We start from the raw sequence: 16855 nt of genomic DNA, 5'->3' as shown, positions 1-16855 counted from the left end.
GGCGTTTCAGGGAGGTCCGCTCAGCCTTGTCTGTCACATAAAATACCTTGCACCTCTTGCATGAATATTCTACGACCCTATTTTGTAAGTGCCAATGCATTCTTGCCTCTCCCTTCCACTCCAGAGTATTGACCGTTTGTCATTTTATTGTTCCGAGAATACGTTTATAATCAATGAGCACTCATTGTAAGTTGCTCCAGATAAGAACGGAGGATAAATGTTAACAGGTTTATCTGACTGACAATGTCTCACACAGCCAGCTCGGCTGTCAGCGCTCCAGTGGCAGTTTTCAGTGATTAGATAATCTTTTATTCTGCACAGAAGGCATCAGATTTATTTGTAGTGCTCTTGTTATGTCCATTCCCACCTGCCAACTGGGTTTTAATCTGTGTTCACAGTAACTTTGACTCAGAGTACAGGAGGAGGAGACCATGGGGAACACGAGCACTGCTATGGGCCAGGGTGAGAAGGCCCACCGGAGGGACAGTCGAGGGACCAAGGAGGGGGAAAGGCCCAAAATCTTGATGGACAGTCCCGAGGATGCAGATATATTTCATGGTGAAGATATGAAAGTAAGTAAGAGTGGTATGTGGGAGAAAGCATGCTGATCCCAGTTCCTGCTACTATGGTCCGATATGGTTTTGAATTTCTTGAGTTTCTTGTTGGTTATGTAGAATTTGGTTTTATCTCTGTAGGCTCCTCTGGAGAAAGAGGAGTTCCTTGCATGGCAGCAGGACTTGGAAGCAGATGACAAAGGGCCAGCTTTGGACCGGCCAACAGTTTTTCGCTGGACTGGGGAGTGCAGAGAGGTTTATCTGTCCGGATCCTTCAATAGCTGGGCCAGTAAGATCCCCCTGATCAGGAGGTGAGAGGAGAGCCTGACTGCCTGCGGTGCTGAGGGAGTCATGTAGATTTTGAATTTTAGCCTTATTTTTTTCGTCTGTGGGTTATGTGCATTCTAGAAATCTCCTGAGGTTGAACAGCTTGCTCTTGTCGTTAGTGGCGACTCAGACCGTCAACAGTATGAGGAAGTCATTTTTAATTAGTTAAATGTTAATTGCTAAAACTCTTTTTCTCAATATAAGATCCAGCTGAAGAAAACTAACAGATAAAATAAATCAGTGTCACAGTGACATTCTTGTTTACTACACAAGACAAAAAGTGCTTATCTAGAACTGAATCAAACCCTCAAATGATTATGACAAAAAAGGCCTAACCCTAACCCTACCCCTAACCCTAACCCTAACCCTAACCTCAACCCTGACCCTATCTACTACAGGTTAAATCCAGTGGACCAACCAGGATTAGAAGATGTAGGTTTCCGTTTTGCTGTGTTGCCTCTGTGCTAAAAGCTCTCTCGTCTTTTGTCGAAGTCAGAACAACTTCGTGGCCATCGTGGATCTGCCGGAGGGGGAGCATCAGTACAAGTTCTACGTGGACGGGCAGTGGACCCACGATCCAACTGAGGTGTGTGGACTTTCTCGAGTAAAACAAGAACACAGAGTAGAGTTAAACTGTTCTGTCACCTCGTCATTGTGAGACTAAATGAGATGTAATAGTTATGGAAGCAGTACTTTGTTTACAACTAAGTATTATTCAAACTCAATTTCTTTTGCTGAAGTAGCTCCTGCAAGTGTACCTAATGAGTAAAAACGTTTTGAAAAAAAAAACAAAAACCTTCAAATTATTATTAAGTTACCTCCGAACTGAGGGAACTCAGAGATATCTAATAAGCCTTTTCCACTGCATGGTACTGGCTCGACTCAACCCGACTCTACTCACTGTTTTTGGTTTTCCATTGGGCAGAAGTTAGGGATAGTACCTGGTACCAGGTACTTTTTTTGGTACCACCTCCGTCGAGGTTCCAAGTGAGCTGAGCCGATACCAAAAGGTGACACGAAAATACCACTGTAAATAAATAAAGTAAAATAAAAAAAATCTAAATAAATATAAATATATGTATATTTATTTAAATATCAAGAAAATCTTACAAAAAACCCCCAAAAACTAGTCAACACGCCCACAAATGACCAGCGGGGCTTCGCCATGAGGGGGTGCTATCTGCAGTGGAAAACCACATCCCAGAAGGTAAAGCGAGTAGAGTGGAGTTGAGTAGAGTGGAGTTGAGCCGGTGCCATGCAGTGGAACAGGGGCATAACTTGACATTCATGTAACATGATTGTTTGTTTTATATTTTTTGGGGGCTGCTTGATTGTTTGAAGGAAGCATTGGACTCTGTGCATAACTGTAGCCCACGACTTCCTGTTTTCACTGCAGCACGCATACCAGTTTCCTGTTTGTTGGCGTGTGTTATTGACAATGGCGTATTGTTCACGATGCCTGCAAGATTTACCATGGATAAATGTCAACGACATGCACACTGTCCACAAACTTTCACCTGCACCTACCAGCAAACGGGTGAAAAGTTTCACGTTGTACGCATCACGTTACGTCCACCATCATGAGGATGAGGATGGACGGACCCAACTTGATATGTACAACTTGAAATTAATATTGACCTAGTTCAGTTTGTCCTCTTAACATGCACATTGCCTTCACCATCAGCACGTACTATGATGATACATTCTGTTGTAAGAGGTCACGAGGAACAGGAGACTGTTACCAGTCCTCTCTGTACTGAAGACAGTTTATAACAGCAGGTGTCTTTCACCCAACAGCTGATGTGTCTCTTGACTGTATCACAGAAGTCTTTTTGTGGTTGGTTGTTTTGTGTTTTTTAGTTTAGGTTTCATGTTTATTTTCACACAGCCGGTAGTGACCAACCAGCTGGGTACAGTCAACAACATCATCCAGGTGAAGAAAACAGACTTTGAGGTGTTCGATGCCCTCATGGTGGACTCCCAGAAATGCTCTGATATGTCAGGTCAGTCCTACCAATCCCTTCATGTTTATTAACAACTAATACTACTACTACTACTACTACTACTACTACTACTACTACTACTACTAATGCCACTGCTGCTACTTCTACTACTAATGCCACTGCTGCTACTACTACTACTACTACTACTAATGCCACTGCTGCTACTACTACTACTACTAATGCCACTGCTGCTACTACTACTACTACTACTACTACTACTAATGCCACTGCTGCTACTACTACTACTACTAATGCCACTGCTGCTACTTCTACTACTAATGCCACTGCTGCTACTACTACTGCTACTACTACTACTACTACTAATGCCACTGCTGCTACTTCTACTACTAATGCCACTGCTGCTACTACTACTACTACTACTACTAATGCCACTGCTGCTACTACTACTACTACTAATGCCACTGCTGCTACTTCTACTACTAATGCCACTGCTGCTACTACTACTACTACTACTACTACTACTAATGCCACTGCTGCTACTACTACTACTAATGCCACTGCTGCTACTACTACTACTACTAATGCCACTGCTACTACTACTACTACTACTACCACTTTCGGCTGCTCCCGTTAGGGGGCGCCACAGCGGATCATCCGTTTCCATCTCTTCCTGTCTTCTGCATCTTCCTCTGTCACACCAGCCACCTGCATGTCCTCCCTCACCACATCCATACACCTCCTCTTTGGCCTTCCTCTTCTCCTTTTCCCTGGCAGCTCCATATTCAGCATCCTTCTCCCAGTATACCCAGCATCTCTCCTCCAAACCGTCCAACCTGAGCGGTCCCTCTAATATACTGGTTCCTAATCCTGTCCTTCTTCATCACTCCCAATGAAAATCTTATCATCTTCAACTCTGCCACCTCCAGCTCCACCTCCTGTCTTTTCATCAGTGCCACTGTCTCCAAACCATACAACATAGCTGGTCTCACTACCATCTTGTAAACCTTCCCTTTAACTCTTGCTGGTACCCTTCTGTCACACATCACTCCTGACACTCTTCTCCACCCACTCCACCCTGCCTGCACTCTCTTCTTCACCTCTCTTCTGCACTCCCCGTTACTTTGAACAGTTGACCCCAAGTATTTAAACTCATATGCCTTCATCACCTCCACTCCTTCTCATATTTCAAATATGATATATATCATATATCATATATATCAAAGATATCAAATATTCTCATATTAACTATTAATTTAGGGGGCGTCCTGGTAGCTTGGCGGTCTATTCCGTTGCCTACCAACACAGGGATCGCCGGTTCAAATCCCTGTGTTACCTCTGGCTTGGTCGGACGTCCCTACAGACATAATTAGCCGTGTCTGCGGGTGGGACGCCAGATGTGGGTATGTGTCCTGGTCGCTGCACTAGCGCCTCCTCTGGTCGGTCGGGGTGATTGTTCGGAGGGAGGGGGTAACAGGGGGAACTAGCGTGATCCTCCCATGCGCTACGTCCCCCAGGTGAACCTCCTCACTGTCAGGTGAAAAGAAGCGGCTGGTGACTCCACATGTATGGGAGGAGGCATGTAGTAGTCTTCAGCCCTCCCCGGATCAGCAGAGGGGCTGGAGAGGCAGAGGGGGTGGAGAGGCAGAGGGGGTGGAGCAACTTCAACAACAACATAGGGGTCAGGTCTGATCCCTCAATGTGGCTTGATTCACAGAGAAATGAGGGAGTTGGAGATGGAGTAAGGAGGAGTGTGGGACAACCTTGTTTTTTTGTCCCTCTGTATCCTTCAGAGAGGAGCAGCACTGTTTCACAAACATTAGTACTCTGTACAGACAGTTGAGTCTTTTTGGGCAGTTCTTGGAAAACCAGCTACAGCAGCTTCAGAAAGTATTCAGACCCCTTCACTTTTGCACACTTGAGAAGTTTCCAACAAGGTTTTGGGGTTCCTCCAAGCCAAACTATGGAAATAAATGTCGAAATTTGCACCCACAATAGTGTGTTGACGCTGCTCAGTAATCCAGGTAAGAACATCCCAGAAGGTTGAATCAGTTCATCTGCACACGTTTACTGAGAGAGAAGATGAACTGATTTAACTTCCTGTGAGCCACAATACAAGTTTTCTGGCCCCCAATTGATCGGTGTGCAAGTGATTAAATGTTTTTTCATCATTAAGAGTTGTTGTAGTGTGTTAAAATTGTTTGGCTCCAATGGATTTTAAAACTGACTGTGTTACAAATGGCAGTGACAGCAAATGTACATGTAGTCACACTGTTCTCTCGCTGGCTACCTGTTAACATGTCCAGTAATCCCCCCACCTCCTCTTGACATAGACCTCTCCAGCTCCCCACCCGGATCGTACCATCAGGATGCCTACGTTCCCAAACAGGAAGAGAAGTTCAAGTCTCCGCCCATCCTGCCGCCTCACCTGCTACAGGTCATCCTCAACAAGGACACAGGCATTTCTGTAAGTAAGGCTGCGACTGTTGTGTCTTTATTTTGGACACCACTGCTGTTCATTCCCCCTACAGACTTCCTGCTTACCTGTCCACTGGGTAGTATTTCTTACTACTTGTGTTCATCTTAGTTACTTCCTGAAAGAGTATTATGAGGGACTGCCTCATGGCACAGTAGCGTTAATCCCAGTACTGACTGCCTGCAGTCAGTTTCAAAACGTTTTTCCTTTACAGTACCTGTTTCATTCAACTTTAAAGGTGCAGTTTGAAATTAACCCACACAGCAACTGTCCGCCCCACTCCTGCCATTGATTTTGTCAGACTTCACAGACATTTACTTTATTACTTGCAGATCAGGAATCAGGAACAATCTATTGTCATGTCTTTCATGCACTTGCGTACACAAAAGAAGGAAAATTCTGTTTCCTCCAGCCCACAGCAGTGCAACAGAAAAGACAAAAACACACATCCAAAACTCACAGCCAACAACACAGTCCACTCAGTGCAACACAGTCCAGACACTCCTTTGTCCAGAGAACGAACGCCAGCCAGGACGACTGTCGGAGCTGCTGGTCTGCGTGGGCTAGCGGTTAGCTTAGCCTGCCCCCCTTGGTGTTTCCTCCTCGGGCACAGCTCTGGTCAGGGCCATGCTCCCTGGTCCCACAGGACACAGCAGACCAAGCTCTCCCAGCCGATCCAGCACCAGCTCTCTCAGCCATCAAACGAAGACGCAACAACTTAGACGGAGACGTGGACAAAGACACTGTATGGACGGCACTGGGCAAGGCTGCCGCAGATGCAAGTTTGCGCCGCTGTCGTCCCACACCGGTGTTGGGTGAGGCCGCTGCAAACGAGAATTCGCGCCGCCATCTTCCGACACCCATGAGAAATTAGAAAATGAGAAATCATTGTCACATAAATGAGAAAACCAGCCGATGCCGCATGTCTTTCAGTTCCTTTTGAGGCTTTTAGTTGTTTCCATATCTCAAACAAGTCCACAGTGTTGACCTGATGCTGAGATGTCTCATGGTTCTGGTTGTCAGTACAATGCTCTGGCAGTCGCAGTGCTCCACATAGCCGTGGCAATGCATGACATTACAGATTGTACCTTTAGCACAAAGTTATATTACTTAGTTATTATTATCTGTCCTTCAGATGAGACATTAAACCGAGGTTCTGACTCGCTGTAGTCATTAAAGACCCCATGGCACTTATCCCAAAGAGTTGGGGCTTCTCTGGTGTCCTGGCAACATTCCCAACCTGGCTCTCGCCACCTGGCCACCTAATCACCCCCCATGTAATTGGCTCGATGATTCCTCCCTCTCCACCTCAAGCTGGTGTGTGGTGAGCGTTCTGGTGCAAAATGGCTGCCGTGCATCACCCGGGTGGTGCTACACATTGGTGGTGGTTGAAGTGAGTTACCCCCTTCACTGTGAAGCACTTTGGGTGTCTAGAAAAGCGCTGTATAAATGTAGTGACTATCATTATTCGCTGAAGTGTTTTTATACATTGCCATGTAGTGACACTTGCTCAGCTCCACCGGGCTGGTGTGTTTGTGGGTTTCATCCTGGTGCTTCAGTTTCATCCCACAGTCCAGAGAGACACGTTAGCTGAACTCTGAGCTTCTAACTTGCCCATAGGTGTGTGTGTGTGTGTGTGGGGGGGGGGGGCTGGTGATGGACTGGTGACCCGTCCAGGGTATCTCCTCATCTTCAACCCAATGGATGCTGGTATAGACCCCTATACTCAACCCCTGTGACCCTAATGGATTAAGCTGGTATAAATGAGTGGAACAATAAAAAAACAAGTTTGTCTGTGCAGCCAAAAGTATTGAATTCTGGGTACAAAATGTGAAGGAGTGCCGGATATTTGAACCTTCTTCTCTTCTTTTTTGTCTGCCTCTTGGAAAACTAACTGGTGTCTCTTTTTCTTTTTTCCACCTTCAGTGTGATCCTGCATTGCTGCCAGAGCCCAATCATGTCATGTTGAACCACCTCTACGCTCTCTCCATCAAGGTGAGGCCACACCGGCTCACACCACTGCAGAGTCGTTACAGTAAAAGTCCTTTTTTTGTGGGAGAGCTGAAAGCTAGCACCCTTCAGTTTCTTCCACTATTTTATTCTTTGGACTGCAACCACCCCTGTAAACGGTAAAATGTTCAGCTTCTTTTGGAGATGTGCAAATTTATTCGGCTTTTTGAATTTCCTTATTTTTTAAAGAAATCACATTTTTTGGGTCTTGCAAGGGAATTGTAGGGTGCAATACAGGCTGGACGGCAGGCAAAGGCGGGGACCGGGGCGTGCCAACTTCCAGCATCGCAGATAGCGAGAGATTAACAGGTGGATTGGTGCAGCATCAGCAGTAATGCGGATGTTGTACTGGACCGTTGTGGTGTAGAGGGAGCTGAGCCGGTAGGCAAAGCTCTCAATCTACCAGTCCATCTTCGTTCCAACCCTCACCTATGGTCATGAGCTTTGGGTGGTGACTGAAAGGGTGAGATCACGGATACAAGCGGCTGAAATGAGTTTCCTCCGTAGGGTGTCTGGGCTCAGCCTTAGAGATAGGGTGAGGAGCTCGGACATTCGGAGGGAGCTCGGAGTAGAGCCGCTGCTCCTTCGCATCAGAAGGAGCCAGTTGAGGTGGTTCGGGCATCTGATCAGGATGCCTGACTTCCTTTGGAGGTTTTCTGGGTACGTCCAACTGGGAGGAGAGCTGAGGTAGACCCAGAACTTGCTGGAGGGACTAAATGTCCAATCTGGCCTGGGAACATGTTGGGATCCCCCAGGAGGAGCTGGAGGGTGTTGCTGGGGAGAGAGACGTCTGGAGTGCCCTACTTAGCTTGCTGCCACCATGACCCGACCCAAGAGAAGCAGCTGATGATGAGATGAGATGAGATGAGATGAGATGAGATGAGAGGTGCAATGGAATTATGGCATCAGCAGCTCTTCCCGTGTTTCTGCAGACCATATCCTGGGACCAGAGTCAACACCTTCAGCTAACCCAAACACCAAGAAATGTTACTTCCAGTTGTGCCTGTTATGCTTCACCACCACAAACGTGTTGCTCTATGAGAATATTGTCTCTGTATTAGCATGTTGGCAAATAACAGCATTGGATTGGATACTGTGAGCCATTACAAGTAAGCACATTGTTTTCTGAATACAAACAATACTACATGTTAATTTACTCCAATCCATATTTTCATAGTTTTACACAAATCTGAACATGCTTCCCATATTTTTGATAGCCTTACATAGTAGCAGTCTTGCTGACTTATTGAATATTTCACCATTGCCGTCAGATTTTAGAGTGGGAGAAGTACTGCAGTAGCTTCATTGTGTTGACAGGCATTAAGAGACTTCTAGCATTGGCAGTAAGTCCATCTTAACTTACATGTACCCAGATAGCTTATGTATTCTATGTGCTTAGTTTGTGTCTCATTGAGTTTCGCTGAGTAGTTTGTCAAAGAAGGTTGAATCAGTGCGTCTGGATACCACGTTTATTGACAGATATGTTTCATCGTCATCTAAGTGGCTTCTTCAGTCTTGACTGACTGCAGGTGTCCCCACCCTTATAAACAATACAGTTGCATAATGACTGAATATGCAAATATGGGCGTGACCATTAAGTAGAGTTTAAGTGACCATTCACAGAGGATTGGGGAATGGTTGTAATCACAACATTGTAAGATAGTGACAGATGGACTCTTAGACCCCCCCCCCCCGGTTAAGGGATGGTCCCTCTTCACATAGATGGCCTCTTTGACTCCCTGTTTAAACCAGCGTTCCTCCCTATCAAGGATGTGCACATCCTAATCATTGAAAGAGTGGCCACTGGCCTGTAGATGGTGTAGACTGTGGAGTCCTGGTCTGTAGATGGTGTAGACTGTGGAGTCCTGGTCTGTAGATGGTGTAGACTGTGGAGTCCTGGTCTGTAGATGGTGTAGACTGTGGAGTCCTGGCCTGTAGATGGTGTAGACTGTGGAGTCCTGGTCTGTAGATGGTGTAGACTGTGGAGTCCTGGTCTGTAGATGGTGTACACTGTGGAGTCCTGGTCTGTAGATGGTGTAGACTATGGAGTCCTGGTCTGTAGATGGTGTAGACTGTGGAGTCCTGGTCTGACGTGTTAGCTCTCCTGTGTTGTGTCAGCCTCTTGACCAGCGTCTCTTTAGTTTCCCCACCGTGAAGTCACGGCAATCCTCCTGGCACTGAGCAGCTACACTATATTGCTCTGTTTGTGCCGGGGGACCCGAACCTTGGGATGGACCAACTTCTGGTGCAGTGTGTTTTGGGGTTTGAAAGCAGCAGAGATGTGGTGTTTGGAAAATATTAAGCCAGGAAGACGCCCAGACAGTGCACCAGCCAATCAAAGAGGGGAGAAGGACAACAGCTGCCTAAGCTTAAACCAGTGGTGATTCCATATGTGGTGGGAGAGTCGGAAAAGTTGAGACGTGTATTTTTCAAACACCGCGTCTCAGTTGCTGTCAAACCCCAAAACACGCTGCACCAGAAGTAGTGGATGCTGTTAAGTGCCAGGAGGATTGCCTTGGCTTGTACATTTGGGGAAACTAAAGAGATGCTGGCCAAGAGGATGGTACAACGTAGGAGCGCTAACACGTCAGATCATGTGATCATGTGGAAGTGGTGCTAACGAGCACCACTTCCACATGATCAGGCTTATCTCTGAAGGCCCCCTTAGGCTGATGTTTTCAGCTGTCCTTACACACACACACACACACACACACACACACACACAAACACACACACACAAGAATGTCCTTTTAACAACTTCAAATGCTCCAAAAATGATAATTTCAGTAATTGCTAAAAAATTCCATGTGATAAAGTGAAGATCATGTGGTAAGGTGAAGGTCATGTGATAAGGTGAAGTTCATGTGATAAGGTCAAGGTCATGTGATAAAGCGAAGGTCATGCGATAAGGTCAAGGTCATGTGATAAAGTGAAGTTCATGTGATAAGGTCAAGGTCATGTGATAAGATGAAGGTCATTTGATAAGGTGAAGGTCATGTGATAAAGTGAAGGTCATTTGATAAGGTCAAGGTCATTTGATAAAGTGAAGGTCATTTGATAAGGTGAAGGTCATGTGATAAACTGAAGGTCATGTTATAAGGTGAATGCCATGTTATAAACTGAAGGTCGTGATAAACTGAAGGTCATGTCTTTTGACTTTCAGTGGTATAAGTGCATCTGACTTCACAAACTATAGCCTGAGGAATTGTCTGTCCATTTCTGTTTTGGTGAAGGTTCCCGACACTGAGCCCACAGAGACCTCTCCATGACACACTGTAATGTGTGGATGTCTCCACCGTCCTGCACCTACCCTCAGCTCATCTACACTTACACTTACATCTACAGCTACACTTACATCAACATCTACATCTACTCATTTAGCAGATGCTTCTGTCCAGAGCGAGTCAGAAGCGAGTCAGCAGTCAGTAGATGTGTTGTGTGTGTCTCCAGGAGACAACCAGCAGCAGAGAGCAGTAATCAGATCACAGCCAACATGGTGCACCTTACATCATCACCAGCTGTTGTCAAGTTATTGATGAGGGAACATGTTGTTGGAACCATTCTTGCTTTACTTGTCTTATACATTTCCAAATCTTTGGTGATTGATATTTGTTTGATTCAGAAACGGATAGCTGATCTGTATATTGGATGTCCTACTGAGCCATATTAACACTGTACCCCCCAGCCCCATTGGTGACACCGTTGGTGACCCGTACTCTTCATTAACTGTTTCTCTGAGGCAGGGTCACATAAGCTTAACACAGACAGACATGAGGAAGAGGAATTAATCAGAAGGTCACTTCTTTACCAGTTTTCAGTCAGAAGTTGTATGTTTGAAGGTAGCCTGAGGTTCCCAGAGGTCTCTGCAGTCCTGCTGGTGGGAAGTGTTAAGATGGTGTGAAACACATGTTTAAATCACATATGTCAACAGCCTCTGCTGTAGATTTTGAGTTTGAAGATGTTATCTCAGAATTTCGATATATGTTACTGTAACGAACAGCAAAGACGTGCAGACCCATCCACAGTACAGGCCATCAAAATATGTCCAGACATGCAATATATGTTAGGCCCCACAAGTCTGTATTGATCATATGAGATATACATTGAACTACATATAGAACTCTGCTGTCAGTTCCAATTAATTATCCTGATCAGTTGTACTAATTGTCTCTGTAATCATTTGTCCAAATCAGGACAGTCCAATTTCATGTCCTCCTAAGATTCTGCCATCCCTCAACCACTATGATTGTTGGGGAGGGTGTAGCTTTCCATGTCTGTCCCGATTGATTTGCTGACTCATCTCATCTTCAGCATCTTCAGGTCACAGTGGCAGCAAGCTAAGTAGGGCCCTCCAGACCTCCCTCTCCCAAGCAACGCCCTCCAGCTCCTCCTGGGGGATCCCAAGACGTTCCCAGGCCAGATTGGACATGTAGTCCCTCCAGCGAGTTCTGGGTCTACCCCGCGGTCTCCTCCTAGTTGGATGTGCCCAGTAAACCTCCAAAGGAAGACGCCCAGGAGGCATCCTGATCAGATGCCCGAACCACCTCAACTGGCTCCTTTCAACGCAAAGGAGCAGCGGCTCTAGTCCGAGCTCCCTCCGGATGTCTGAGCTCCTCCTCCTATCTCTAAGGCTGAGCCCAGACACCCTACAGAGGAAACTCATTTCAGCCGCTTGTATCCACGATCTCACCCTTTCAGTCACCACCCAAAGCTCATGACCATAGGTGAGGGTTGGAATGAAGACTGACTGGTAAATTGAGAGCTCTGCCTTCCAGCTCAGCTCCCTCTTCACCACAACGGTCCCGTACAATGTCCACATTACTGCTGATGCTGCACCAATCCACCTGTCAATCTCCTGCTCCACCCTGCCCTCACTCCTGAACAAGACCCCGAGATACTTGAACCCCTTCACTTGAGGCAACAACTCATCCCCAACCCGGGGGGAGCAATCCACCATTTTACTTTAGAGAACCATGGCCTCACACTTGGAGGTGCTGACTCTCATCCCGGCCATTTTCCACTCAGCTGCAAACCACCCCAGTGCTTGCTGAAGGTCGCATTCTGGTGAAACCAACAAAACCGCATCATCTGCGAAGAGCAGAGATGCAGTTCTGAGGTTCCCAAAACGGACACACTCCTCACCTTGGCTGCACCTTGAGATCCTGTCCATGAATATCACAAACAGAATCAAAGACAAGGGACAACCTTGGTGGAGTCCGACACCCACCGAAAACATGTTTGAATTTGTGCCGAGAATGCGGACACAGCTCTCACTTGGGTTATACAAGGACCGGATGGCTTGTAGGAACTGCCCCGGTACCCCATACTCCTGTAGTACCCCCCACAGAGTGCCCCTCTCTTAGTGACTTGCTGACTGTTTGTTTTAACCTATGTCATCATTTCCTGGTACCATAATCAATCAACAAGACAAGTCTTCATGCTCCCATAGTGCATGTTTGCTTTAAACAACATAAGAGCCTCCTGATTCCAGATTCATAACTTGCTATGATGGAAGATGACATGTTGTGATGCGGTTATGTGAAGTTTTGAGATTCGTGCACATACAATGCAACCCACAGTTGTCTCTTGTTTCCCTCAGGATGGTGTGATGGTTCTCAGTGCCACCCATCGCTACAAGAAGAAGTATGTCACCACCTTGCTGTATAAGCCCATCTAACTGAGGACCTGGCTGTGACCAGCCTAGTGTGTTACTATGCACCGAGTGTACAAAATATTAGCTGCACCTTCTCTTCACATGAAGCAAAGATGACCAGGCTGACATGGTGATGCCCTAAATTATGTAGATGAGGAGGAGGAGACAAGTGAAGTGAAGACTCGTAAGTCTTTGGGTAGCAGTCTGATTTGTAGTGCTGTTCAGCGCCATGTGACGAAGGTCTTCACAGCTAGTGGAGCTGTGATCAGTGAAGTCTAACGACCTAATGAAATCATGATTGTTCAGTTACATAAACAGTAGGAAAATTAAAATAAAAACGTTTCAGAGGTAAGGTGGTCCCATCAGTGTAGGCTGGGACCAGTGTGATGTGCAGGTCCATGGTCTATAAACCTAGGAGTTGTGGTAATAATTTGTACATTCAGTGTGTATGCAATTCATTTACATATCTGTTTACTACAGCTAATGCCACTCCGTCACTGAAGTACTGTCTTCTGACCACGTAGCGCCCTCTGTAGTTTGAAAGACCGACAGCTCTATCAAAGAATCAGTTCATCTGCATACAGAGACATTCCTGTCAATAAAGGTTGTGTCCAGGTGAACTGATTCACCTCCTCCGATCTCCTTACCTGGACCACTGAGCATGCAGCCACACGCCCACAGCTCCACCTAGCACATGCATCGAGAGGCGGTATGGATGACCTACCACATGTGTTGAGAACAAGTGTAAATGTGATGGGGTGGTCTGGGGCGGCGGGGACAAGCCGACTGACAGTACGAAGAGTTTGTTGCCCTCCGTGAGATGATGTGTTTACCCTCGAGTGGGGAGATCGACTCTATTGTCTCGGGAGAGGAGACACGGAGGTAAAAAGGAAGTTCCTCTTGAATGTGAAGACGTCGCTTGGCAGATCATGATGGGTTGCACAGAGATGAGAAGGATGCAGATTATTTCTTTTCACCCACCTGTTCCTTGTCTCTCAGCCTCTGTTGTGTTGTCTTGCCTGATTGTCTCAGTTTTGCTGTCTGTCCTTTAGTTAGGAGCACTGTAGAATCACGTTTTGTTACTTGAATTTGTGTAATATCAGATGATGTTGGAATTTTTTGTTTGGTAAATATGTTTGAATAAAATAAATACACGTGAATATGAAATGTGAGTTTGTAGAAGGTAATTTATAGCAGCTGACATGGGTCACAGGTCATGCAGGAAAAGGCCATGGGGAGTTGGTAATCGACCCAAACTTTGCTACGCAGTCCTGCAGACGAGAACCTCTGGCCAGGCTCTGCCCCCTACCGGTAGATAGGCAGCACTTCAGTCAGCGATGTGTTACTACTGCAGAAATGATCATGGAAGGAAAGGGCACTGGAGTTTTGAGATATGCACAACCTGTTGACTTGAGAGACCAAGACGACACTACAAACTGTGCAAACTGTACAAACACAACAACACAACATCACAACAACACAACATCACAACATCACAACAACACAACATCACAGCATCACAACACCACAACATCGCAACAACGCAACAACACAACATCACAACAACACAACATCACAGCATCACAACATCACAACATCACAACAACACAACATCACAACATCACAACAACACAACATCACAACAACACAACATCACAACATCACAACGTCACAACAACACAACATAACAACACAACATCACAACAACACAACATCACAACATCACAACAACACAACATCACACCATCACAACAACACAACATCACAACAACACAACATCACAACAACACAACATCACACCATCACAACATCACAACAACACAGCATCACAACATCACAACAACACAACAACACAACATCACAACATCATGTCACGCTGTCCGTCTTGGCAGAGAGATCCTCCTCTGCTGCTCTCCCTGCTTTTTTCTCCCGGTTAAAGGTGGTGTTTTGGTTTTAGGGAGTGGTTCCTGATCCGACGTGAGGGTCTCAGGTCAGCACAGCATGTTGTGTTGCTGTAAAGCCCCCTGAGGCTCATTTGTGATATTGGGCTACACAAATAAAACTTTTTTTGTGATTTCCCCCCTTTTTCTCCCCACTTGTACCCGGCCAATTACCCCACTCCTCCGAGCCGTCCCGGTCTCTGCTCCACCCCCTCTGCTGATCCGGGGAGGGCTGCAGACTACCACATGCCTCCTCCCATACATGTGGAGTCACCAGCCGCTTCTTTTCACCTGACAGTGAGGAGTTTCACCAGGGGGACGTAGCACGTGGGAGGATCACGCTACTCCAGGGCAGCGACCAGGACACATATACCCACACCCGGCTCCCCACCCGCAGACACGGCCAGTTGTACGCCCGACCAAGCCGGAGTTAACATGGGGATTCGAACTGACGATCCCCGCGACTTGACTTGAGACTAAAAGAGGTCCAAGATATTTTGAAACAGATATTTTAGATGTTAAGATTGATTCAGAGTTGAATTTAGTTGATGAAATGTTGATCTTGGGACCAGTGACGACACCACATGACAGACGGGCGCCATGACAACGTGGTGGTGGAGGCGGTGGTGACGCCATGACAACGTGGTGGTGGAGGCGGTGGTGATGCTCTGTGCACATTTCAAACGAACCAATGGAGCCTGCAAGAGTGTTTGCACTTGCCTCTGAGATACTGAAGCGTGAGGAGGAGCTTTGCTAAGGCTGATGTGTCCACCTTTCTCTTCTGGTGAGAGCTTTATATTCAAGAGGACATTATACATTCAAGGGCCCGTGTTTATTTTGGAAGTTGTGGGCCGGTCCACAAATGCAATGCACATGCAGTTGTCCCAGAGTGTGTTAGACACTTCCTGCTTCTGCACATGTACGTCACATGGCTGTTCATCACATGACTACATCACATGGCTGTACATCACATGACTAATCACATGACTACATCACATGGCTCTACATCACATGACTAATCACATGACTACATCACATGGCTGTAATCACATGAATGTACATCACATGACTGCACATCACATGACTAATCACATAACTGTACATCACATGACTGCACATCACATGACTAATCACATAACTGTACATCACATGACTGCAATCACATAAATGTACATCACATGGCTGTACATCACATTATTAATCACATGACTGTAATCACAAATGTACATCACATGACTACATCACATGACTAATCACATGACTACATCACATGGCTGTAATCACATGACTACATCACATGGCTCTACATCACATGACTAATCACATGACTACATCACATGGCTGTAATCACATGAATGTACATCACATGACTAATCACATAACTGTACATCACATGACTGCATCACATAAATGTACATCACATGACTGTACATCACATTATTAATCACATGACTGTAATCACAAATGTACATCACATGACTACATCACATGACTAATCACATGACTACATCACATGAATGCAATCACAAATGTACATCACATGACTGCACATCACATGACTGTAATCACAAATGTACATCACATGACTACATCACATGACTAATCACATGACTACATCACATGACTAATCACATGACTACATCACATGAATGCAATCACAAATGTACATCACATGACTGCACATCACATGACTGTAATCACAAATGTACATCACATGACTACATCACATGACTAATCACATGACTACATCACATGACTAATCACATGACTACATCACATGACTAATCACATGACTACATCACATGAATGCAATCACAAATGTACATCACATGACTGCACATCACATGACTGTACACATGACTGCATCACATAACTGTACATCACATGACTGTAATCACATAACTGCACATCACATGACTACATCACATGACTGT

General features: G+C 45.8%; 1 protein-coding gene across 1 annotated transcript in view; it reads left to right on the top strand.

The window, feature by feature from the left end:
- prkab1a (protein kinase, AMP-activated, beta 1 non-catalytic subunit, a) overlaps positions 1-14135 on the top strand; it is a 15400-nt gene extending 1265 nt beyond the window's left edge. The window contains exons 2-8 of the mRNA XM_056290697.1: positions 399-572; positions 696-865; positions 1374-1467; positions 2770-2884; positions 5176-5309; positions 7245-7313; positions 12928-14135. Coding sequence (XP_056146672.1) covers positions 432-572; positions 696-865; positions 1374-1467; positions 2770-2884; positions 5176-5309; positions 7245-7313; positions 12928-13005 — 801 coding nt within the window. The 5' untranslated portion in view covers positions 399-431 and the 3' untranslated portion in view covers positions 13006-14135. The remainder of the gene's footprint in view (positions 1-398; positions 573-695; positions 866-1373; positions 1468-2769; positions 2885-5175; positions 5310-7244; positions 7314-12927) is intronic.
- The last annotated feature ends 2720 nt before the right edge of the window (positions 14136-16855 follow it).

This window comes from Lampris incognitus, chromosome 12 (genome assembly GCF_029633865.1).
Source record: "Lampris incognitus isolate fLamInc1 chromosome 12, fLamInc1.hap2, whole genome shotgun sequence".
NCBI classification, from domain to species: Eukaryota; Metazoa; Chordata; class Actinopteri; order Lampriformes; family Lampridae; genus Lampris; species Lampris incognitus.
The sequence above is the reverse complement of the archived record's forward strand: the minus strand, read 5'-3'. Positions and strand labels throughout refer to the sequence as shown.